The sequence below is a fragment of the Dendropsophus ebraccatus genome, chromosome 3, assembly GCF_027789765.1.
Source record: "Dendropsophus ebraccatus isolate aDenEbr1 chromosome 3, aDenEbr1.pat, whole genome shotgun sequence".
In the NCBI taxonomy this organism is placed as follows: domain Eukaryota; kingdom Metazoa; phylum Chordata; class Amphibia; order Anura; family Hylidae; genus Dendropsophus; species Dendropsophus ebraccatus.
In genome coordinates, this window is record NC_091456.1 from 102,542,045 (window position 1) to 102,568,122 (window position 26,078).

Sequence of the window (26,078 nt, forward strand, 5' to 3'; positions counted from 1 at the left end):
CTGGAAACCTGGTTCCTGACCATGCGGGAATACTGGGCATGCGATTCTTCGTTGTCCTTAGTCAGGTGTGTGTGTATTACAGGAATGGAGCAGAGCTGTGTGTAATATGCAGGGTGCAATTAATGAAATTATTGTATAAGTTGTCTTTCTGAACCTGTATTTCTGTATAACTTCAATAAACTATGTTTAAAAAAAATATGCAGGGTGCAGGGCTGTGTGTATATTACAGGGATGGAGGAGAGCTGTGTGTGTATTACAGGGATGGAGGAGAGCTGTGTGTGTATTATAGGGATGGAGGAGAGCTGTGTGTGTATTACAGGGATGGAGCAGAGCTGTGTGTGTATTACAGGGATGGAGCAGAGCTGTGTGTGTATTACAGGGATGGAGCAGAGCTGTGTGTGTATTACAGGGATGGAGCAGAGCTGTGTGTGTATTACAGGGATGAAGCAGAGCTGTGTGTGTATTACAGGGATGGAGCAGAGCTGTGTGTGTATTAGGGATGGAGCAGAGCTGTGTGTGTATTACAGGGATGGAGCAGAGCTGTGTGTGTATTACAGGGATGGAGCAGAGCTGTGTGTGTATTACAGGGATGGAGCAGAGCTGTGTGTATATTACAGGGATGGAGCAGAGCTGTGTGTATTACAGGGATGGAGCAGAGCTGTGAGTGTATTACATGGATGGAGCAGAGCTGTGTGTGTGTTACAGGGATGGAGCAGAGCTGTGTGTGTATTACAGGAATGGAGCAGAGCTGTGTGTGTAATATGCAGGGTGCAATTAATGAAATTATTGTATAAGTTGTTTTTCTGAACCTGTATTTCTGTATAAATTCAATAAACTATGTTTAAAAAAAATGTGCAGGGCTGTGTGTATATTACAGGGATGGAGCAGAGCTGTGTGTGTATTACAGGGATGGAGGAGAGCTGTGTGTATATTACAGGGATGGAGCAGAGCTGTGTGTGTATTACAGGGATGGAGCAGAGCTGTGTGTATATTACAGGGATGGAGCAGAGCTGTGTGTATTACAGGGATGGAGCAGAGCTGTGAGTGTATTACATGGATGGAGCAGAGCTGTGTGTGTGTTACAGGGATGGAGCAGAGCTGTGTGTGTATTACAGGAATGGAGCAGAGCTGTGTGTGTAATATGCAGGGTGCAATTAATGAAATTATTGTATAAGTTGTTTTTCTGAACCTGTATTTCTGTATAAATTCAATAAACTATGTTTAAAAAAAATGTGCAGGGCTGTGTGTATATTACAGGGATGGAGCAGAGCTGTGTGTGTATTACAGGGATGGAGGAGAGCTGTGTGTGTATTACAGGGATGGAGCAGAGCTGTGTGTGTATTACAGGGATGGAGCAGAGCTGTGTGTGTATTACAGGGATGGAGTAGAGCTGTGTGTGTATTACAGGGATGGATGAGAGCTGTGTGTGTTACACACACAGATAGGAGAGTCATGTAAGGGATATACACGTGGAAAGTATCCAGATCTCTTATGGTGCGTTTACACGTAACGATCATCGTGCGAATTTGCGCGATAACGATCGAACAATAATCGTACGTGTAAACGCAGCGAACGATCAAACGACGAATGAGAAATCGTTCATTTTGATCTTTCAACATGTTATCAAATCGAAGTTCGCTAAAAATTTGCCGATCGTTCTGTGTAAACAGTCGTCGCGTGATAGTCCGGCCACCCGCAGCCCTGCCCGCCGCCCGGCCCCCTGCTCGCAGCCCGGCCCCCCGCTCATGCCCAGCCCCCTGCGCCGGCTCGATCGCCACCCCCGCCGCTGCCGCTGCTCCGATCGTCCCTGCCGCGACCATACGTTACCTGCTCCGCGTAGCAGGTCTTCGACATCCCCGGCTCCCCTCTTCAGTGCACTGATTGGCTGAAGAGGGGAGTCGGGAATTTCAAACGGCTCCTCTTCAGCCAATCAGTGCTCCTCTTCAGCACTGATTGGCTGAAGAGGAGCCGTTTGAAATTCCCGGCTTCCCTCTTCAGCCAATCAATGCAAGGCAGCACTGATTGGCTGAAGAGGAGCCGTTTGAAATTCCCGGCTCCCCTCTTCAGCCAATCAATGCACGGCAGCACTGATTGGCTGAAGAGGAGCCATTTAAAATTCTCGGCTCCCCTCTTCAGCCAATCAGTGCACTGAAGAGCGGAGTCGGGGATGTCGAAGACCTGCTACGTGGAGCAGGTAACGTATGCTCACGGCCGGGTCGGCGGGGGCGATCGGAGCGGCCGGGGGGTGTCGATCGGAGCGGCGGTGTGGTGTCGTTCGGAGCGGCGGGGGGGTGGCGATCGGAGCGGCGGGGGGGTGGCGATCGGAGCGGTGGGAGTGGCAATCAGAGCGGGGGTGGCGGGGGTGGCGATCAGAGCGGGGGTGGGGTCGGGGCGGCGGGGTGTTGATCAGAGCGGCGGCGGGGGTGGCGATCGGGGCGGTTGACCGTGGGGCCGTGCTGCGGATGAGCGGGGGAACGGGCTGCGAGCGGAGGGTCGGGCTGCGAGCGGGGGGGACGGGCTGCGGGCGCGCAATCGCAAAATGATTTTTCCGGACGATATATCGTACCGTCTAAACGCTGATAGTTATGAAAAAAAAACGTTACTCCGACATCGTTAATCGTACGATCGGGCCAATTATTGTTTCGTGTAAACGCAGCATTACTAAGACCCATTCATTTCTATGGGCATGTCCAGTGTCGGACTGGGATACCTGGGGCCCACCAGAGGAATTGATCCTTGGGGCCCACCAAAGAACAATCGTTAAAAATCGACAAACTGACCCAGCCCTATCCTGGATTCATCTGGATCTGCGACAACTCCCTTGTCCCCCACTTAGAGCAGGCTATAGGGATAGCACTCCAATGACTGACTGTATATACTGGTAGTTTGTGCCCATATGATGCAGCTGCACCCCATATAATCATTTTATTACCCCCTCCATCCTCCTGCCCCCCATCATCATACTACTACCCCCTTTCATCCTCCTGCCGCCTATCATCATACTACTACCTCCTTCATCCTCCTGCCCTCCATCATCCTACTACTACCCCTTCATCCTCCTGCCCTCCATCATCCTACTACTACCCCTTCATCCTTCTGCCCTCCATCATCCTACTACTACCCCTTCATCCTCCTGCCCTCCATCATCATACTACTACCCCTTCATCCTCCTGCCCTCCATCATCCTACTACTACCCCTTCATCCTCCTGCCCTCCATCATCATACTACTACCCCTTCATCCTCCTGCCCTCCATCATCATACTACTACCTCCTACATCCTCTTGCCGCCCATCATCATACTACTACCTCCATCATAATACTACCACCCCCTTTATACTACTACCTCTTTCATCCTCCTGCCCCTCCCTCATAATACTACCCCTCCATCATCCTCCTACCCCATCATACTACTACCCCCTTCATCCTTCTGCCCTGCCATCATCATAGTAGTTCCCCTCTCATCCTTTTGCCCCTCATCACCATACTACAGCCTCCTTCATTATTCTCCTGCCCCTCCATCTCTATTTCAAATTAAAAAAAACAGCTATACTTACCTTACCTGTGTGGTTCCTCTAGTCTCCCAGCGACTCCTCTCCCTGCTCTGCATGAGAGAGATCAGTCATGCCGTCAGGGGGCGGGGCTTCCCGGCTGATACCGGTTTTGCTTGACATGGTTTTGCTTGGTCTTGAAGGACAACTCCCGCGGGACCCCCCCCCCCAAAAAAAAACACAGACACACACAGACACCATACTCACCATCCCTCCGGTGACGATCGCCACTCCATTCGCCCGCCGTCCGCCTCACCGTCACCGCCGTCCGCCGTCCAGCGATGTCTCTGATTTCCGGGTCCTGGGGATGGAAAAGGCTGCCAGTGCGCTTGCGCACCGGCAGCCTTTTCATTGGCTGGAGCGCATCACATGGCTTCCAGCAACCTCAGCCAATCACGGCTGACGAAGCTGGAAGCCATGTGATGCGCTCCAGCCAATGAAAAGGCTGCTGGTGCGCATGTGCACCAGCAGCCTTTTCCGTCCCATTCACTCTCTATGAAGACGCTGAGGAGGAAGAAGACCCGGACCGCCCCCCGGCTCTGACGTCGTCGTCACCAGATGCCGCCCGGGAGAAGAGGACTGTGACGATCGTAATAGGTAATGTATATATTCTTTAACTTCCGGGCGGGGGGGTCGGGGGTCCGAAAGTGGGGGAAGGGGGCCAGACCAGGTATTTAACCACATTACAAAGTTATATAACTTTGTAATGTGTGTTAAATAAGCTAAAAAAAAATTTCGTGGGAGTTGTCCTTTGAGTCCAGGTATCCTCCCAGGGCTGCTGGAGACCTGACAGCTTCTGCAGCGTCAGATACTGGGGCCAACTGAGGACAGGCAGCCTCACTCTATGGCTGTCTGGGGGCCCCAGCTGTGGACTGTCAGTGGGAGTGGGGGAGGGGCCCAGTCCGACATTGGGCATGTCCATCTCACAATCTGTAGTATTGGTTGTGACGTGGATTAGGTACAAATATGGATGTGTGTTTGGATCAGTGGTAATAGGTTCAATACTGTTCTAAATTATGGATCTGTAATTGCAGACAGTATCATTCACACGTCTTTAGCACTGTCCGCAATTGCCAACAGAGCATAGGACCAATGTTTTTAATGGCCTCATTTACATGTCCGTATGTATGTACGGACCGCGATTCGTGCACTGTAAGCACCACTGATGCACATACGGAGGAACATGAAGTCTGCTGCACTGGTCCCAGGACGCTGATCAGTGAGAGAAGACAACATGTCTCCCTGCAGGAGGAAGCTCCGCCCACAGACTGCCCGGCAGGCGAGAAGGACTATGTTAGTGCTTCTGTGTACTGTGTGTGTGTTTCTGTATGGGATATGTGCCTGACTGTGTGTGTACATGATATGTGCCTCTGTGTACAGCGTGTGTGTGTGTGTGTGTGTGTCTCTGTATGGGGGTGTATATATATATATATATATATATATATATATATATATATATATATATATATATATATATATATATATATATATCTGTGTATATGTCATTGTATGTGTATGTGTCATATGTATGTTCATGTCCATATGTGTATATGGGACTGTATGTATGTATGCACCTTTGTGTACATGCATGTCTGTTTTTGGGTATATATGTGCTTGTCTGCCTGTGTGTATGCACATATACACATACATTCAGGCACATATATATATATATATATATATATATATATATATATATATATATATATATATATGGGTGTGTGTGTATATATGCACAAGAGGTGGAGGCAGTATATATATGTATGTGTGTGTGTGTGTCTCTATGTGAACATGTGACTGTGTATGGTTGGCTACATAAAACTTGTCAGATGGAAAATGCCCCAAAAGCCAAGCATAACACCCATGTATGTGTATATGTGAGCAAGTGACCCAAAACAACAAAATTCACAGTAGTGCACATTGCACCACCAATTTTGTTTTATTTATGGGGTGGGGGAATTATGATATTTTGTTGGGGCTAAAAGAAGGCTTTGTATGCCAGGGCTGCTTTGTAGTCCCAGCGTGGCCCTGTCTCCATCCCTATTCAGTTGTATCAGCAATTGCTAATACAGCTGACTATACTGCTGGTAGGAGCTCCAGGTTGAAGAACTACAACACCCATCAGGTCCGGCTGGCAGCTCATGATGAGTGTTATAGTTTTGCAGTCTGTGTATCTCCTGGTTGTAGCACTACAACTTCCATCATGTCCTGCTGTCAGTTCATGGTGGGAGTTGAAATTTTTCAACTAGCGCGTCAAAGATTGAGAAACTGTTATTAGAGAATGACATAGTACAGTCCATTAAATATAGGAGACAGTGGCATAGTACAGGAGGTGGAGGCAGTAGTAGCATGGTACATGAGGGAACACGGCAACAGTTCATTAGGACACATTGGCACATAAGGGGGGGGGTCACCTTAGAGTAATTGGATATAATGTTTTTGGCCTCTGACTGCGCCTGATTGGTTAGGATGGGGGGGGGGGGGGGCAAGCTAAAATTTTGCATCAAGGCCCATCAGCCTTTAGCTACGGCCCTGGTGCTGTGTATGTCCGGCAAGGTTAGGACCTTTACATAAACCTCTTCAGGCACCCAATCTACCTATGTGTCAAATTTGGGACAAGCTGTTGAGACATTCAGATGTTTACAGGGGACAGACGGACAGACAAACAAACAGACATTCACTTTTATAAAATAGATAATAGCAACAAAAGAGTGTTCTTCGAGATTCTGAGACATCTATTTTAACACTAAACATAAGACTGCGAACAAATAACTGAAGCTAAGCAATTTATTAACAGCTATTAATTATAGCAGTATATTTTAGTCATACTTTTCTGTCACTTAGACTTCATCCGTTAGAGTAGGTAGAGTTGGTTCTGTCATATTACGCATAGTGGAGACTATCCAATCCTTATAGGGAGAAATGCGTGTGTATTTTCCTGGACGTCTTGCACTGCCACAGACAGTAAATCCAGAAGATACGATCGCCTCTGCCACTTTATTACATATCAAAGGTCCGCCAGAGTCCCCCTAATGGATAGAAACAGCATTATTTCACATCCTAATTCTTTTCAAACTCATAAATCTATAGCATTTTTATCTTCCAAATGTAACTCAAACATCTCTGGATGCTGGCCTGCTTCAGAAGCCTTTGTTCTTCATCTTTAACCCTGCTGTTCGGTTCGGTCCTACTATACAAATATAATGTTCCGGGCCTATTAAAGTCTGGATTTTTAACTCATTTAAGTGTTTTATTTGAATTTCTTTTGCATTATTAAGCTATGTTCACACTACGTAAAACAATGGCCGTAGTCCTCGCCGCAAAACTACGGCCGTTGTTTTGAGGTTCAATATTATGAATGCAATGCAATGTAACTACGGCCGTTGAATGCACACTACGTATCAGATACCGGCCGTTGTATATACTTTACCGTGAAAAATTAACATGTCAATTATTTCCGGCCAGTAATACTGCAACAACAGCTGTGGATTTCAATGCGTCCGCGAACGTAAAACTTACTGTATATCTGCCGAATTAAACTTGATTTTGAGTGGTTTCTCGGGCTGGGCGCAGTATTTAAAGTAACCCGTTTCAGCCCGCTTAAAAACATGCTAGGAAGCTAAATTAAACAACGGCCATAGTTTCTATCTAGCTCGTACGCTCATAATTCCACGGCTGTAGTTTTGGTCGCAAAAGTCTGGCCGGTGCAAACAACGGCCGTTATTTTACCTAGTGTGAACATAGCCTTATACTGTGTGTTAACATGGTTGTTCATAAACAAATTAAAAATGAAATGAAAAACTTAGTTTTAATTTTTTGTGTCAAAAAATGTCACATGGCCTTATTGCATTATTCATGCATATTGCACATTTGCAAAAAAAATTGGGTCTATTTTACACCATAACCCAAATACATTGTACAAGAATGTTATGAAAAACAACCATTGGCCACCGATTAGTTTTGCATTTACAGGTGTAAGTATCAACTACCCCTTTTGTGGCATTGTAATGTAAAATTCTGTCTGGCTTTCTGCCGTCTTGGTTACTGATTGCATTATCATGGTGCACTGTGCTCATCAGAATGACACGTTTGTGTTTTTTGGGAACGTAAGAAACTACTGTTGTAAGATAAAATGTAGAACTATAAACGCCTCTCTTACTGAGGATACCTTGCAGCAGTTCTGGCTTATTTTTTCTAACAGTACCCAGCATGGTCATTTTTCTTTTCAGCAACATCTGCCCCAGTTGGTGTGATGGGAAAAATTGTCCTATGTAACATTTCGTCCTTTAGGGTATATTCACACGAACGGGCTCGCAGCGAGATTCTCGCTGCGAGCCCGGCAGGTCCTGGCAGTTCCCATACACTACATACTTGCTGCGGTCTAAACGACCGCAGCGAGTATGTGATTCTGCCGCCCTTAACCCCTTCTGCTCCCGGCCGGCTCCCCCGCTGTAAGCATACTTTACCTGTCCTTGCTGCACGGGTTCGGCGTCCTGCTCTCCCGTCCGGCCAATCAGTGGCTGCAGCTGGGCAACACACTAATTGGCCGGACGGGAGAGCAGGATGCCGGACCCGTGCAGCGAGGACAGGTAATGTATGCTTACAGCGGGGGAGCCGGGCGGGAGCAGAAGGGGTTAAGGGCGGCAGAATTACATACTCGCTGCCGTCGTTTAGACCGCAGCAAGTATGTAGTGTATGGGAACGGCCAGGACCTGCCGGGCTCGCAGCGAGAATCTCGCTGCGAGCCCGTTCGTGTGAATATACCCTTAAGCCCATGTGTCAAATCCAAAACTACTTGCATACCTTAATTTTTGTCTTTCTCCAGGGTTTTTTCCTATGTATACCTGAGCATTTACAGTGTATGAACTTTTGCTGTCGTACAGAGTCCATATTTTGATGCCATAGTTTACAGGCTTACTTGGAATATACTGTCTGAATGGGCACCTACCAGTGAATGCCATCATCTACAGTCACATTTTCACCAGCATTATATAAAATGTATGTATGTGTAACTCTGCATGGACCAAAAGGACCTAGATAAACTGATAAATAGTAGTAGATGAACTATATGCATTAAAACAGGCATGGACTCACGGGACAGGGATATAATATTACCGCTTTATAAAGCTTTGGTGCGGCCCCATCTGGAGTATGCCGTCCAGTTTTGGAACCCGATTCATAAAAAGGACGTTCTAGAGCTGGAGAGGGTACAAAGACGGGCAACTAAACTAATAAGGGGAATGGAGCATCTTAGTTATGAGGAGAGATTAAAAGAATTACATTTGTTTAGTCTGGAGAAGAGACGTTTAAGGGGAGATATGATTAACTTATTTAAATATATAAATGGCCCCTACAAGAAATATGGGGAAAAGATCTTCCAGGTAAAACCCCCTCAAAGGACAAGGGGGCACTGCCTCCGCCTGGAGAAAAAAAGGTTCAATCTCCGGAGGCGACAAGCCTTCTTTACAATGAGAACTGTGAATCTGTGGAACAGTCTACCGCAGGATCTGGTCACAACAAAAACAGTAGAGGGCTTCAAAACGGGGCTAGACAAGTTCTTAGAGCAAAATAATATAAATGCATATGTATAGAACCTATCACCCCTCCCCCTTCCCTGTATCCATCCCCTTCTTGGTTGAACTTGATGGACATGTGTCTTTTTTCAACCGTATTAACTATGTAACTATGTAACTATATAGACCAAAATGAGATTATAACTGCTTTATTTATTTATTTTTTTCAAAAAATGGCTGGGGATTAGTATTAGTTGACCGAACGTACAAGTGTAAGAAAAGACGTGGCGCAAAAAGTAAACAAAAAATAAATAAATAAAAACTGCTATTAGTAAGAACCCCTCAAATGAGGAAAAGTCAATGAACCACAAGTTTCAGAACCGCATAATGAATATTTTAAAAAATATCTAATTTCTAATTTGGTCATTTTTCACCGAACAGAACAGCAGGGTTAATTGCAACTTAGCCTATTTACAAGTGTTTTCTCACTTTAGGCTATCTTTAGGCTATATTCACAAAAGGTACGGACAACGGCCGTGGTTCGACACTCAGATCAACAGCTATCGTTGTGAAATCAATGCACAACAGCTGAAAATAATAATATATACGTTGTATGAACATAGCCACAGACCTAGAAGAACTGCCCAGAATTAGCTATTGGCTAAAGGCATGGACCCACTATAGTTGCAGTATCCCTCAGTCAGAATATCAGTTCTGTACATCAGTAAGGTTTTATTGGGTTTCCCATTTTATTTCTGTAAACTTTTGCATTGTAACTGTATGTATTTGTGTATCTTTTTATCCGACAATTACATTCTGTGTTGCACTGCACTACTGTGGACTGCACTACTTGTGTTCCTTGTATTCTATAGCCCTTATGCTTTAGAAAGAAAGGAACTTTACCTTTTCTTACATGATCTTAGAGCAGTAATAGTTACAGAGGGCCACCCACCTACTATGTGCTCTTTTTAATACTGGAGTCTTCTTGTGTGGCAGACTGGTCATTCGGCCACCTCAGACACAGGGCTGCCTTAAAGGGGTACTCCAGCCATTTAAAATATTGTATATAGTGCTGGGGCTGCATAGAAATAATAGACATTCTATTCTCACCTAAACAAGCTCCCCCAGGGTGGTTAGGAGTCTTTGGATCCCCCGCTGAACACTCCAGCCACTACTTCAAAAATAGCTTTGTCTCAATGACTGTTGTTCGTGTGCTTATGCTGTGACACCTTCCCCCCCATTAAAATCAATAAGAGTTTAAAGGGGTATTCCCCCCAAGAGGTAAAAAATGAAATGCTCCCATAGCTGTTCTTACTCATCAAGTCCCCTTGAGTATTTTTTAGTCCTATCCCATCCTTCTAGCTGTCACCATTCCTCATTTACAAGTTTTTCTAAAAGCCAGTCTATATCCAAGATGGCACCGCAAATGATGTAGCAGAGCTTACACCCACGTGATGTAGCAAAGGGGATGATGTAGCAGAGCAATTAATGTAACAGAGCTTTTACCAACATGATGTAGCAGAGCCGATGATGTTGCTGAAGTGAAACCCACATGATGTAGCAGAGCTGATGATGTGGCAGATGGTGGATAAAATTGGGGGGGGTTCTGGTATATGGCTGAGGTTAGGGGGCCTGATGCAATGGCAGGTGGCTGAGGTGCGTGGGGGGTCAATGCAGCAGCCAGTGGCAGATGTGCGTGATGGGACAGGTGCAGTGACCAGTGGCTGAGGTGCAGGGTGGGGGGGTTGGTTGTTCGTGGCAGGCGGTGGCGGAGGTGCAAGAGGAGAGTTGCGTGGATCGGGGGTTACGGGGGGAGGCCCAGATGGCTGGCGGGCTTGGAGGGTGAGTGTATCATACTCTCTGGTCCTGTAAGGAGAATTGTTGTGGCAGGCTGAGGAATGGTGCAAAATGGAAAATAGAAGCATATTACAAAATGCAGGTAAGTATGCTTCTACATTTTATTAAATAATAAAAGTTTTGAATTGAATACCCCTTTAAGGACGGACCCTTTCCTCACTGTCAATGGCTCAGAGAAAGCCACAGCTCAGCACTGCACACAAGCTTGGGAGTCACTTTAAATTACCTACTAGTAGGTGACTTATAATAGACCTCACCTCACATGAATCCCGTTTGTTGTCCCCTGCACAGATTATGTTGTCAGTGACCTCTCCATGGTAGTAGCTCCGACTGTTGCATATTTCTCGGCTGATCACTGGAACCACTACCTCATGTAGGAGATCTGGTTTCTTTCCCGAACGCGTGATTTTTCCCCAGCCAGCTACCAAACATTCTCCTTTAATCTCAATGTCTTCCGTCTGGTAAGGTAGAGGACTCACTATTGTAGAGTCGTTCAGTGGGACCTTTTTTGGTAGCTTTGTGTAAAAAAGAATACATATTAACTGTGTATATTACATTTATTATCTGTACTGTTTATTAATCTAAGGTAAAAAAAGAGTGTCTGCTGTTCACAGAGATAGGCAAAGGAAATTTCTAAGCGAAGCACTATAACCATTTCTCACTCTTTGCAACCAGAAGTAAAACATAACCCTCTACAATAGTGTCTACATACCAACCTGTTCATTTGTGCACAGCATTTGTGAAGCATGTTTATCTGGAGATGTAAGTGATTATTAACATATTTTCAATTCATTAAAATGAATTACTATGTATTATTGTGGTGTCCCACTTTTAGTATTTCTTTTATGCACCTATCCAAAAATTCTCAGGTTAAAACAAGTGGTTGATGAGGTATTTTAAGTTCCCCTGTTATGTGTCAGTGCTTCGTATATGTATATTCTATTGCACAGCTGAAGGAGGTAATGGGTTAAGATGTTTGTGCCATGCGTTGTGTGCTGACCACTAGTAGGTGCTCTTTCTTTTCTATCTATCCTTTTTATCCTTACTCTCCACTCACCCCCTGTAGGAGGAGTTAGCTCTGGTGGGAGGAAGTCAGTTAGTTATGACCAGATACTGAGTGTGAACAGATGCAGGAGAGATTAGCTCCCACAAAGATTTCTTCTAAAGCAACTATTACTTACAGTACGCAGTGCTAAGGACAAGTAAGGGAGAGTAGCCACCAAGGAACATGTCTACAAAGTGCAGGACAGTCTTCTGTTAGGAGAGGGGCTCATCCCAGTAGGACAAAGCTACCGTTATACAAAGGTCTACGTATCCTACATTGCAGTGCAGGTAACTCACCAATCCAGGTTGCCGTGAAAAGAGCCCAAACGACCCACAACAACCCAAAAGGTTACCAACCATTTTGCTGAATACAAGCCGACCACATACAAAAAAGCAGGTATCAACATCACACCTGTGTGCTGGACTAGCACTGGCATCAGGACACGTAACATTATTGGCTGAGCTCACAACAAAGCTAACCAGTAGCGACACCACATTATAGAAGTTATGTGCACTGATCCTGTAACACTGTTACTGAACACTAGAAGTACAACAAAATATAAGTTCTCATTGAAGTCTCTGGAGCCCCGCTGTTCCTCTCTATGACTTTGATGCATACTAAGGTTTTTTCTAACGGCTTTGTGTGGAATCTTAGAGAAACAAATGATAACGTTTAAAAACAAATGATAACGTTTCATTGGTTGCTGTACTGCTGACATATTCTTCCCCAGGCGTTTTGCATTACAAAGTTATTTGAACCACCATACAGCAGGACATGTATTGCCTATAGATCCATAGTACAGACTAGTAGGCACAACGTGTGTCACTGTACTGGTTCTATGCATATAGCTCTGCCACATGTATGAGACCATATTCTGATTATGGATGCCTTCACATCCGTATTGCAGCTGATTCCACACTGTATGTTTCGCAGTGAAATCTGCAAAACTGATTTTTGATTTCTGTGATACTGATTATAAAGTGTATGAAAGCATGAAAGTCTGCTGCGAGAATATATAGTGCCACAGCCTTGTAAAAGTTAACTATTTAGCTGCTGTAAGGTTAAAAAAAGGATCATTCTTATTTCTCCGTACTCTCCTGACGCCATCCTGCTTGCTTCTCCCGGTTCCCTGCTCAGTGACAGCCAATCACTGCACTTACCCTCTGCAGCCAGTGACTGGCTGAGTGAACTTTCACTTACCAGGACCCAGAGAAGCAAACATTAGTGCACTGGGGGAGCGCAGACAGGTAGGCATGATTTATTTTTTTTTTTTTATGTCTCAGCAGCTAAATAGTTACCTTTTACAAAGCTATGGCACTCTCCACTGCGAGGCTAGAGTGTCATAGACTTTAACAGTAATCAGTATTGCGGCAGATTTCACTGCGAGAAATATTGCAAGTGTTACGCTATCCCTATCACAGGCTAAGTACCCAAACCTTTGTAGAGAATCCTAGGCTTACCTTCAGAAGAAGCAAATCATGGTGTTTAGTAATTCTGTTATACTCAGGATGTATGATCTGTATGTCAATATCATACACTAACTTTTTAGGGTCGAATAGAGAATTAGTCCCTAGGACTGCTTGCAGAGTCTTGTTAACACTAGAAAAAAAATGAAGAGAAATGTTATTTGTTGTTTCTTTTTTTTTTTTTTACTCTTTTGCAAAACAACACAATGGCCCAGATGTATTAATGTTGTATATTTGAAAGCTGCCTTCCTTTGGGAGTGTCAGATTTGGTTTAGTCAAATATTTATTATTGTGTCGCCAAATCACGCTGCTGCACCACAATCAAGTTTCAATGTAGCACTCATGATGATGTCTGTGTTGGCACTACACTTTGGGGGACATTTAATTAAGCCCACCCCCATTTACTAAGAAGCACAAGAGACATGGCCAATCGGAGAGCGGCGGTGTGCAAGCCCTCCCATAGACGCTTTGTTTGACACTGAGGCAGGCAGGATTTCGTGGCAGAGAGCTCCGTCGCACAATCCAGCCAATTTTGCTCAGTGGGAATATACTGTTAGATACAGACTGCAAAGGCAGTGTGTAACTTTATAAAAACATCAATGGATACATATACTTTAATATTAAAAACACTTAGTAATACACAGCAATCTAATGGGAGCCTATCCCGGTGCTCTGCAGGCCAGGAAGTTCCGGCCTTATGACATCTCCATCGAAAAGAGCTGGCGCAAGCCCATTAAAAGGGGAAATAAATATAAAAAGGTACAGAAAAGAAAAAGAATTATGATTTTTGAGGGGCGGTGGAGTGATGGGCGATGTATACCCTGGGGGGGGGGGTTGGTCATTTCAAGTTTTGCCTCGGGTACCAGAAAAATTACCGTCGTCCCTGACGGTAATTGACTTGGCTGCAGCATCAGACATCTGTACATTTTTCTCAGTAAATGTATGGCTGACTATGAGGAAGTTATTAGACCACACAATTGCTTAAACCTTGTAAAGGCTCTGCAAATGAGCACTTATCAGCAAGACTTTTAGGTTTTTTTCCTGAAAAATAGGACTCTCAGCCATGTAGCTGTGCAGGAAACTGCAGCCACACCATTTAATTAATTGGAGACATACTGAAGTTCTGTGCACAGAGCTATCTATCTCAGGATAGTTGGTTCATATGGTAGACTTCATGGTAAAGTGTGAATGAATGTGTACCTGGTATCCGGTTTACAATGTGCGGCACTCAGCACCCACTCATCAGAGATTAGCAGTCCACCACATATGTGGGTTCCATTTAATTGCAATGACACCATGTATGGTTTTGATTCTTCAGATGGCTTTCCACCAAGGATTCGTCCACGTGGGCGACAGTCTTAGAGAAAAGAAAACAGGTAATTTAACACATATAAAAAGTGAATGCATGGCTGATTATATCACAGTGGTGTTAGAAACGCTCCTGCGGCCAATCGGCCTGTGTGAAAGTGACAGCAGTCAGCCGAGGACAGGGAGAATGTCCGATCCTCGGCTGATTGGGTCTTTAGAGCAGGCAATAAAATTTATCGGCACATATAGTCATGTGTGAACAAAGTTGTGTGTGGCTGATAGCAATAAAAGAAAACTGACAGCACAGATATGTATATATCTGTGCTATTAGTTTAAAGATGACAAGCAGCAGTCTATACTTACAGTTTATACATATACTTACAGTCCATACTTACAAAGATCACAGGCAGCAGTGTATAATTATGTTGTCAGTTTCCCGAGCAGCATGAATGATACAAGGATCTTTCATGCAGCCTGTGCCCCTTGATTTGGCGTGCCATGTAAAGGCACTGAAAACAAGCGCAGATCTTGCAGAACAACGCTCATTTGAGCCCCGCAGTTGACAAATCTTTTGGTCTTTTGTTAATTTTTAACATTTTTGCAGTATTAGTCACATTCCATGGTGGTTCATTAAGGTCATGACTTTCTAAGGGTGCACTATGACATTTATATGCTATGTATGGTTGTTCCCTCTTCTCCCCATTAGGGTTGGGTGTGTGAGTTTACTGACTGTGCAATCCAAGAGCCATGTGCAAGATGTAACTGTTCCCCCTATTTGGGGTTCTGTCCAATCTTGCCCCCCGTGACCCCTTAGATGGCAACCCCACCCCATTTTCCAGTATACACTTTTGCCATTACCAGCTGTTGCTTTCTTTGCTCCTGTTCACACTTATGCATAATTGCACTGATGATGACAGCCCAGTATTAACATTGTGAGACATTGGTTTCTCATTCTTTTATTACTTGCTGTTAACAACTATACAGCTGGGCATCTGCTAACAGCGTTTTGTAATCTACCATCACACCACCAACACATTTTTGATTGGACACAGTCACTTCCTGTACTGACATGTTTGCTCTCTGCCATCCAACAGCCTGGCGTGGCTTCCCTGTCAGGTGCAATGACACTGAGGAGACCCTTTACTATCGTGGCACATCTCAAATCCTGGTAATGTTGGATCTTGTGAATTTTTGGTATGTCACACAGACATGTTTAAATTTATATTGGTCAGATTCTCACTCTGGGTCTTGCACGCCTATGCGCTTAAAGCGACTCTGTACCCACAATCTGCCCCCCCCCCCCCCCCCCAACTGCTTGTACCTTCAGATAGCTTCTTTTAATCCAAGATCTGTCCTGGGATCTGTTTGGCAGGTGATGCAGTTATTGTCCCAAAAAAACAACTTTTGAGGCTGGGTTCACACTATGTATATTTCAGTCAGTATTGTGGTCCTCATATTGCAACCAAAACCAGGAGTGGATTAAAAAGACAGAAAGGATCTGTTCACACAATGTTGAAATTGAGTGGATGGCTGCCATATAACAGTAAATAACTGCCATTATTTCAATATAACAGCCGTTGTTTTAAAATAACAGCAAATATTTGCCATTAAATGACGGCCATCCACTCAATTTCAACATTGTGTGATCAGATCCTTTCTGTGTTTTTAATCCACTCCTGGTTTTGGTTGCAATATGAGGACCACAATACTGACTGAAATATATGTAGTGTGAACCCAGCCTAAACCTGCAATCCTGTGTCAAATTGGCGTTGCCTAGAGTGTGTATGCCCTAGGATTGCAACACTCCTTCGTCCCTCCTCATCACTAAGAACGCCCCTGGGCAGGATTTTTGCTACTCATCACCTGTCTCAACAATGCACAGGTGCCTTAACGATCCAGCTAATGTGCAATGTTCACACAAGTGATGAATAGGAGAATTTGTTTTAGGGGCATTCCTAATGGTGAAGAGGGCGGGGAGGAGGGACGGAGGGGTGTCGCAATCCTAGGACATCCTAGGACATCTTACAGGGCTGCATGTTTAAAAGCAGTTTTTTAGGACAATCATCACCTGCCAAACGGACCCCAGGACAATTCTTGAATTAAAAGCAGCAATCCGAAGGTACGGACAGGCTCTGTGCGATCGGGATTTATGTAGAGGCAGTGCGCCTCTACATAAATCCCCTGAGCTCCGGCGCAGCTGCGACATTTGTAAGCCCGGCGTAAAAATCATAAATCTCCCCCTATATATATATATTCTGTTGCAACTATAGGTTAAAGAGCCCTATAGAAAAACAGTCATAGGTTACCTGATAAAATCTTCACAACTCTAATTACATTGGTCAACAAATTTTCAAAAGTTGTTTGGTTCAGAAATAAAATTATCCATTTCTTAATGATTTTTATGTGTTGAATTCAAATTCAAAGGAAAAATGTTAATTGGCTCTGGTTTCTATGATATGGAAGAGTTCTCATGTTACTGTTTTGTGAATTGTATAGAATATAGTATAATAGCCGACAGATTTATTACTTCTGCAATCATAAGGAAGCAAGTTTACTGTTTATAAACTTTTGAAATATATTCATAGGAAACTTAGTTCTATCTGAAATCAACTACAATTTACAGGCATATCCAAGAATTTTTACAAATTAATTGTTTATTGAACTCTGGGATGTAGGTCCTTATTCAATGGCTACTCGGTGCATTTACACGTCTTTTGTATTCATACATGGGATTGTCTCTGATAACCGTCCAACAGTAATCTACAAGCATTGATGGATTCCATTTACCCCAATACCTTAGGCTATGTTCACACTGCATTTTTGCAATCTGTTTTTTGCAAAAACTGGATGAACAACTGATGCATTTGTGTGCATCCGTTTTGATCCGTTTTTCTATTGACTTCTATTATAAAAAAAAAAAAAAAAAAACGGATCGAAAGGGTTACAGGTTTTTTACGGACACAAAAGTAGTGTTGACGGATCCGTTTTTTTTTTTATAATGAAAGTCAATGGAAAAGCAGATCAAAACGTATGCACGCAAATGCTTCTGTTTTTTTCATCTGTTTTTCGCAAAAGATGATGCAATATACCAGATGATGATGCAATACTGATGATGCAAACTTTTCCTAGTATTATATCACAGGCTGTGAGAAGTATACAAAGTATGTCTATATCTTGAAAATTAGAGCCAATTTCAAAATTTGAACATCATTTTCGATCTCAGCACCCCAAAATTAGTTAAGTTCAACTGTTTTCATGTCGGAACCTTTTTGGCTGTCGACCAGTGTTATTATTGTGTTATAAAAATATGTGGTGTTAGTCATGGCAATAGTAATAAAGCATTTGCTAGTATATGTTACAATTTTGAATTCTGTGGCATTTGGAGGTAAAACATAGTCCAATGCACAAAGCTATAGTACCACCATGTTCAACAGCCCTTTAGGTTGGGTTCACACACTATCAAATGAAAATAAAAAAACAAGTCATTGAAATAGATATAAAAAGCTACTTTTTCAAATCTAATAATGTTTTCTATTGAAGTCTATAAAAATGCCATCTGTGAAGACATCATATAAAATTGTTTGTAATTCCAATGCTGTGACTTATACAATGTGTGTACTGACTTAAAAAAAATAACTTGAAAAAAGACATTATTATATTTAAAAGAAAAGCAGCTGCTTTTTATAACTATTTTATATCCATTTTTTGTTTTCATTTTACAGTATGGTACCCAGCCTTAAAGTGGTTGTCCAGTCATTATTGATAATTTAATACGCTGCTGGGGCTGTGGTGGACACAACACAATATGTATACTGCTCCCAGTTTCCAGTGTGCTGCCATCCTTAAATTTAAAGACCCTACTGACATGCTTCAAGAACAGGAAATTCCCATTCAACATAGACAGCACAGAGATATCTGGCAAAGGCAGTTAAATTATCAATAATGACCAGAAAACCACTATAATTTTTTTATATTAAATATTAATTAAATATTTAAAATTACTTTTCTAGTGGGAAATCCATTATGGACTACAAGGTTTTTTTTATAGTATGTAGGTCTGTTTATGGAAACTTACAGTATTAAAATGTTGTATGCTCATCCAACTACCAAATAAAATTCAATAAAAAGTGTTCAAAAAGTCATATGAAAAGTCATCTTGCAAAAGACAAATAAAGGGAATCTGTTCCTTTAGATACAACATGGAAAGCGCTCCAATAACCAGAGTATTGGGCAGCCAAAAATACGTAGATAACAGACAGACAAAACAGGCATGCTTCATACTTCATAGTATAACACATACACTTCATTGGGCTGCAGTGTAGGCATCCTCTATAAGTGCTACATTGATGATCTCCTGGGGGTGAGGAGAGCCTGGCAACATTTGTACATAACATTAACAGAAATGATTGGGGTCTAACTTTCACCTGCAACCAATCTATTACAGAGATTGAGGGGGGGATTTATGAAGACATCTTATATTAGGCCCCGCCCCCTTTTCCCCGACAGGATTCACTAAGAGGCGCACGCCTCTTAGTTAATCCGTCCGGGCGCCCGAACCTGCGCCCAGCGTACCAAAGCTACACCTGCTTCCAGCAGGTGTAGATTTGGATCATGATTTACACCTGCGTACGCCTTTCCCCCTAAATGTTTAGATTTGGTCCTATTTCATATGGGAGAACAAGTGCTAACCAAAACCCATTTTTAAAAGGTTGATTGCCACAGCCTTTTCAACTACACTAGTGCCCATTACAAACCCTGAAAGAATAAAATTCCCTACAGCCAATTTAACTGATTTACACTAGCTTAACTGATTATGAAGATGAAAGTAAAATCATGGAGAAGATTCCTAGAGAAAGGGTATCCCAAGATGATTATCAAGGAAGCAAATGAAAAAGCTAGAAACCAAATGCAACATGATTCTTTGGCCCCCAAAATAGAGTAACAAATAAAGGGAAAATTAGGGTGCAATTTCATCATGACCTACAATCACATAGATTAATACACCAAATTTGGTGCATTGGTGCAAACTTTTAAATGATCCCCTCCTGAAAAAAGTGCTCCCAGAGAATCCAAGAGTACTATACAGAAGAGCGAGGAGTATAAAGAGCAGTGTAGCCCCTAGCCGTCTAAAATCCAAAACTGTAATAATCAAGAAATGTGAGAACCTACTTGGCCGGAAAAATGGAGTATATAGCACAAGGACAAAATAGAATCACGAGCACTGTAACAGTTTTCCTATAAAAACTTTAAATTGTGGATCAGGTTTTGTTATTTTCGTGTTGCAATGTACTTGTAACTTGCAGTATGGGGAGAACATACATGAAACTTTTAACTCGTATGAACAAGCACCGTTCAAGTTTATCCAGTGGGTTTGATCTACATAGCGTTTTATGCCAGCATCACAACATGTTTCGAGACCGTTTCCAGTCTCTTTATCAAGTGTCAAGTGACGTTGTGTCACTGGCATAATTCTTTGAATAAATTTTATGATATTTTAGATTACCATAACCCCTTGAACCTGTGCCTGTTTTACCCATCGTGGAGTGAAGGGGGATACAGTAAAATATAGTAAGAATAAACATCAATGTAATTTCAGACATTTTCGGGTCATTTCCATTGAAAAGATAAAAAGAATTTGCACGGATCTCCAAGCCTAGACCTAGAAGTACAATTGTGTCAGCCCCCTTCCGGTAATGTCATGCGGGTCATATGAGTTCCGGGTTGGAACTTACGCCCGATCTGGCCAGGGGCTATGGTTGTCCCAAGTGTATGTGTTATACTATTTGGACAGAATAAAAGTTATCCATGTATTTTTGGCTACCCGATACTCTGGTAACTGGAGAACAATCTCCGGATTATCTTTTTCTTTCCACATTGTATCCATTTGACACCGATCTCTAAATGGAAGTCAGGACCAGATTTGTTTTGAGGACTGCAGGAGAATCGGGGGGTGTTGTATACACCATCATGTGAGGTTGGGTGTTGTGGCTCAGGCTTCCACAACCCCAGAAGGTGAGCAGTTTTCTTGTTATCACCTTATGCAGCACTACACTTAAAGGTTTCACCCTATGAGGCGCTCTGCCTGTGTTTTTAGATTCCCTTTGAAGATATAATAGGTCTTTAAAAGTAGTGACACAACAACAAATTATTTCTGTTAAAAAAAATTATTCTGTAGAATGTCATTTAAAAAAAAAAAAAAAAACTAGAATAGTTTTTACAGGAAAGTGAATGCCTTGAAAAAAGTAAACAATAAGAATAGGGATAGCACAGAGGTAATGAGGTTTCTACATCAGCACTAAAAGAAATTCTTTACTGTAAGAGCAGTGCTGCTATGGAAGTAGTCATGGTGCGAAATTACTGAAATGGGTCTGTATACAGAGTCTAATATTACATATTATAATCATTAGATTCTGGAGAGGCATTGTTGACTAAAGGCCCTATTCCAAGGAACGAATATCGGCCGTATTCGGCTGATATCGGCCGCTACGAACGATTATAGCAGCGATCTGTTGCTGTCGCTCCATTGAACAGGAGCATCGGCAGCAGACGCTGCTGTATCCTATGGGCTGCCCGGACGATCAGCGATCACCCGGGCAGCCCCCCCGCAGCTGAGAGCGCTCGTTTGCTCCTCTAGACGGCCTGTGGAATAGGGGCTTTAGTGATGTATTCTGTTTGACAGAGACAATTTTTTTTAACTTTGTGGGCTGTCTATTTCCAGGCATGTTCACACACCGTAAAATATATATAATATATGTAATAGTGTGTTCTATTGAAGTCAATAGGAATGGCCAGCAGTGCACACACAGTATAGAATAAAGGCCATAATTGATTAAAACAGTCTAAATAATGAACATGCTCATTATATACAACCTGTTTTTGCTAAATATTACAAATTTTTTTCAAAAATTATAGTTGTAATTTTTTTATTATTTTACTGTGTGTGAACCTATCCTTAGCCTTCCTAAACATGTTATATGCTATGCAATAAAAAATACAACACAAGTCCTCATGTAGCAATGCCAACTGAGACGAAAAAGGTTTTCGCAATGGGGAGGTAAAAAAAACAGTTCAAGGTCCAACAGAGTTCAGGGTCTCCTATCAGAGTGATACCAGTGGTTGTACCCCCACTGATCTAGCATTAATCTAGTAGATAGGTAATACATTTTTTTATGGTTTATACCCAAAAAAGTACTAAAGTCCACCTTTAGAAATATACCATGGAAAAAGAAAGGAACTGTCCAATTTTTTATTAAGATCACATAAAACATTACTATTTAAAAAATATTCAAAAACTACCCTTTTTCTCAGCATCTCCTGCCCTATGGGAACACAACAGCAGGTTAGACTATCACTTCTCTAAGGTTCTGTTCACATCTGCACTAGCCCCATAGCAGATCACATCCTATCTGACAGGAATAATATTACAGCATTTAGTGGCATTCTTCTAATCAAACTTATAGACACTAGATCAGAGCTCTAAGGACCCCATAATCTGTAATAGCTTCAATTCTTTTTTTAGCTTCTGAAACAGAATTCCCAGCACAGCTTAAAGGGAATGTGTCACTTAGATTATTTTTTACTGATTAGAACCAGATGCTGAAATATTTATTTTAAATTGTATTTTTTGTCCGAGCTGTTTTAACAGCATTTAGTCATATGCTTTACAGCAAGCTCCGTGAAAAAAGATGACAGCGGACAGGACCTGTCCCATTGACATTTATGGGAAACATTCATAGGCATACTTTGTGACCTTTACAAAGGTCATTCCACAGGGAGGGGGAGGCTGAGATTTTAACATAATGTATTGGCTTCTCTATCTATTGTATTTTACTGTAAGACTATGTTCATACACTGTAATGTATAGTGGCCATTGAACACAACGGTTTCTGAATTCATTGATTTCATTAGAACAATGGCCGTTCTTGTGCACACAGTGCATCAACTACAGCAGTTGTTCACTATGGCTGTACAAAATAATGAACATGTCTATTTTCTACAGCTGTTGTGCGCAAACAACAGCTGACCGTTCACACACTGTGTGGCCCTTTTGCCGGCCGTAGTTTTAATATAAGTCAATGGTTAATATTTATTTTACACCCATACATCCAGCAGACTTGTATGGGTGTAAAATAATGCTCCTTTAGCTGATAATGCATTATTGGCTTGAGGAACACTTGATACAGTGGCTGTTGTTTGACACTCAAAACACCGGTCATGTCAAAAAACAGCCGTTGTATTACAATGTGTGAACATAGTCTTATGTGTACAGATCCTTTTTCAGCAGTCACCTACTTATCAACACAGACAGAACAGGAAGATTTAGTTTAGTTTGAAGGCCTAGTGGCAAGATAAAACGGCAAGATTGTGGAATTATTTGCAAATAAAAATGGAAAATTAGAAGAAACATCATGGGAATTATTTAAAAAAATATAAGATTAAAACTCGATCTAATAGATATTTTTAAAGGGTTAGGTATAAGTATTTACTCTTTTTGAGAAGCTGTATTGGAATCTCTTTCAGGCAAGAAGCTTTTAATGTCTGCCTGTGGTTTGTTACTAAGAAATAGTAAAGCTGCTACCAGACCCCTTTCATGCCTCTGTTGTTATGGTTTTACTGAACAATCGCTCATTCACTCAAGTAATCCTTACGATTCGTTTACAATCTGGCTGCCAATATATTTGTTTTCATGCCTGAGAGCAAGCAATGCTTAAGAACAATGGGCAAAGTATGTTAATGTAATATTTGCTGAAAAAAAGTTGCAGCACTTAGCAATATAAATAAATATAAAGTGAACAACTATAATCACACGGGGTAAAGTAGCACAACACTTACAGAAATGTTCAGTAAAATGAATCTCATACTGATACAGTGGCTGGCAATTAGCTAAAAAGCTTTTCAGAGAGTATTAATGTGGATTTTTCCTTTTAGGTGAAAAATACCTGAGGTCTGCTGTAAATATAGCTCCTGGAGTCAAACTGTTAAATCATATGTATTTCCAAAATGGCTGGATGGAAACCATTTTGGCCACAAACACAGGTATTATGGGGGCTACCAAGTAGCTGAATGAAAAACACCATGCTGTTAAAAAACAGAACTTGTATCTTTCATGATGGCATGCATATTGGGACTTCTACCACATTTACATTTCAGAATGTAGACAGAATGATATTCATGCTATTATGTATAGGTAATACTTACCATAACATGCCACACTGAGTACCACTACCAAGGCAGACAGCAGCTTGGGCACAGCCATTGTTGCTGGTGTAACTCTCTCTGACCTTTTCCAAATCCTCTCCCAGTATAAAAAGAGCAGGAGTCACTCCCCTGCCTTATCAGGCAGCTCCTCTTACCGACAGCCTTATCTGCTAGGTAAACAGGACACTTTAAACAATAGTTTCATCTGCTTCATGAAGAAGTATAAAAGCTTCTTCCATGGTAACCAGAATAGTTCTGTACAAGGAATCTCTAAAGGTCCTATTACGGCCGTGTACAGACAGAAACGAGCACTGATCAGCCAGATTGCCATTTACTTGCAACATGTTAACAAGACATAATTAATTATGCAGCTGGGCCACACAAATGATCTCTGTGTTATTTGTGTGGCTATTGCTATTAGCTGCACGTTTCCTGTTTAGACGGAGAGATGTTCAGCTGATAATGACCTTTATCGCCACACAAAAGATCAAATCAGCCGATTACCAGCTCGCCAGATCATCTCTGACACTTTTACAATGGCCAGTTATCGGCTGAATAAATGCTCCTAGGAATGCTTCTAACCCTAACTTACCCTTTCTGGCGAGTCCTGCTCCTGGAGATGGTCCCGGGACGAAGATATCAGCACCCAAAGCCGTGCAGGCGCTGTATGCAAATTAACTGAGATGAGTCCGATGCCCATGGCGAATGACTGGAGCAGTCATTCTCTATGGGCATCGGACTCATCTCTGCAGCGCGCGCACGGCTTCGGGCGCTGATATCTTCGTCCCGGGACCAAGGGTAAGTATCCGGTGGATGCAGCAGGGGGTCGGGCAGGCTCTGTGCCCGTGTCCACGGTGACAGGTTCCCTTTAAATTAAAAGGGATATCCAGAAAGTGATTATTGGCCATTATGGCTGATAATTGCTTGGTGTAATAGGTACCGTTAAAAGGCAACAATCAGCTAGCATGCACAATGTCGGCTGATTCCTGTCTTTCAAAATGTTGAAAAATTTGTGAACGATAACGACGGTCTGCTGGATGTCGCTATGTGGCAGCAGATCACGGCTATCTTCTATGGGCTCCCAGCTCCCTGTGACCCCCCCCCCCCCCCAACTCTCACCCATTCGCTGTCGGCACAAGTTATAGCATTGGCATCAAGCGGAGAATGAGGAGCAAGCAAGTTCTTATCTAACAGGTCAGCGCTCGCTTGCTCCCCACCATCGTTCTGTGTAAAAGGGTCTTTAGGGGAACAATGCTATGATAGATAGATAGAGAGAGAGAGAGAGAGATATCTTTAGCTATGCACTTTATTTTTAGGTGCTTATCCATAAGGTTTTCTTCCAGTAACCCTAAGCAGGGCCAGGACAAAGGGGAGGCAGGGGTAGGCAATGGCCTAGGGCGCCATCTGGTGGTTAATTACAGAAGGCACAGTTCATTCATCCAGCCCCCACCTCTGTGCAGCAGCATGGCTAAGACACAACAAGGAGAAAGCTCAATGTCCCTGCAGCTTGGCACCATCCCTGCCCCCCACAGCCTCTTCAAGACAACAACCCCTGCCCCAGGCACAAAGCAACAGCAACCCTGTCAGTTTAACCCCTTAGGAACCAAGCCTATTTGGGCCTTAATGACCAGGCTCATTTTTCAAAATCTGACCTGTCTCACTTTATGCGCTTATAGCTCAGTGATGCTTTAACATATGCTAGCAATTCTGAGATTGTTTTTTCGTCACATATGGTACTTTGTGTTAATGGCAAAATTTGGTCACTGTCTTTTGTGTTTTTTGTGAAAAAAAAGTATTCACCATTAGGCCACAAAAAATGGAAAATAGAAATTTTCAAATAATATGTTTGTTCAGATTAAAGTATCTCATTTTCACAAGCAACAGGAGAAAAAAAGCACCCCAAAATTTGTAACGCAGGTTTTCCTGAGTACAACGGTACCCCTTATGTGGGCATAAACCCCTGTATGGGCACACAGCGGGGTTCAGAAGGGAAGGAGCGCCAATTAGCATTTTCAGTGCAGATTTTGCTGTACAAGTTTTCAGGCGCCAGGTGCATTTGCAGTGCCCCTGTAATGTCAGCAGAGTGAAACCCCCCCCATAAGTCACCCCCTTTTGGAAAGTGCACCCCTAAAAGAATTCATCTTG

At 42.7% G+C, this 26,078-nt stretch overlaps 1 protein-coding gene across 1 annotated transcript; it reads right to left on the minus strand.

Moving 5' to 3' along the window:
* Positions 1–6,319: 6,319 nt before the first annotated feature.
* Positions 6,320–24,043, minus strand: LOC138785918 (serine protease ami-like). Its single transcript, XM_069962390.1, has 5 exons — positions 23,934–24,043; positions 14,628–14,784; positions 13,422–13,560; positions 11,174–11,431; positions 6,320–6,575 (listed from the first exon to the last, which is right to left on the minus strand). Exons 1-5 carry the CDS (start codon positions 23,989–23,991, stop codon positions 6,387–6,389), a joined length of 801 nt encoding a protein of 266 aa, XP_069818491.1. The 5' UTR covers positions 23,992–24,043; the 3' UTR covers positions 6,320–6,386.
* Between the last annotated feature and the right edge of the window lie 2,035 nt (positions 24,044–26,078).

What these genes read in the sequence shown, in the direction of transcription:
- LOC138785918 (XM_069962390.1), bottom strand. Translation starts at nt 23,991, where the DNA reads ATGGCTGTGCCCAAGCTGCTGTCTGCCTTGGTAGTGGTACTCAGTGTG. An exon ending in ACTCAGTGTGGCATGTTATG is followed by an intron (nt 14,785 to 23,933) that starts GTAAGTATTACC and finishes CTTTTCTCTAAG; the next exon opens with ACTGTCGCCCACGTGGACGA. An exon ending in ACAAACGGGATTCATGTGAG is followed by an intron (nt 6,576 to 11,173) that starts GTGAGGTCTATT and finishes TCTATCCATTAG; the next exon opens with GGGGACTCTGGCGGACCTTT.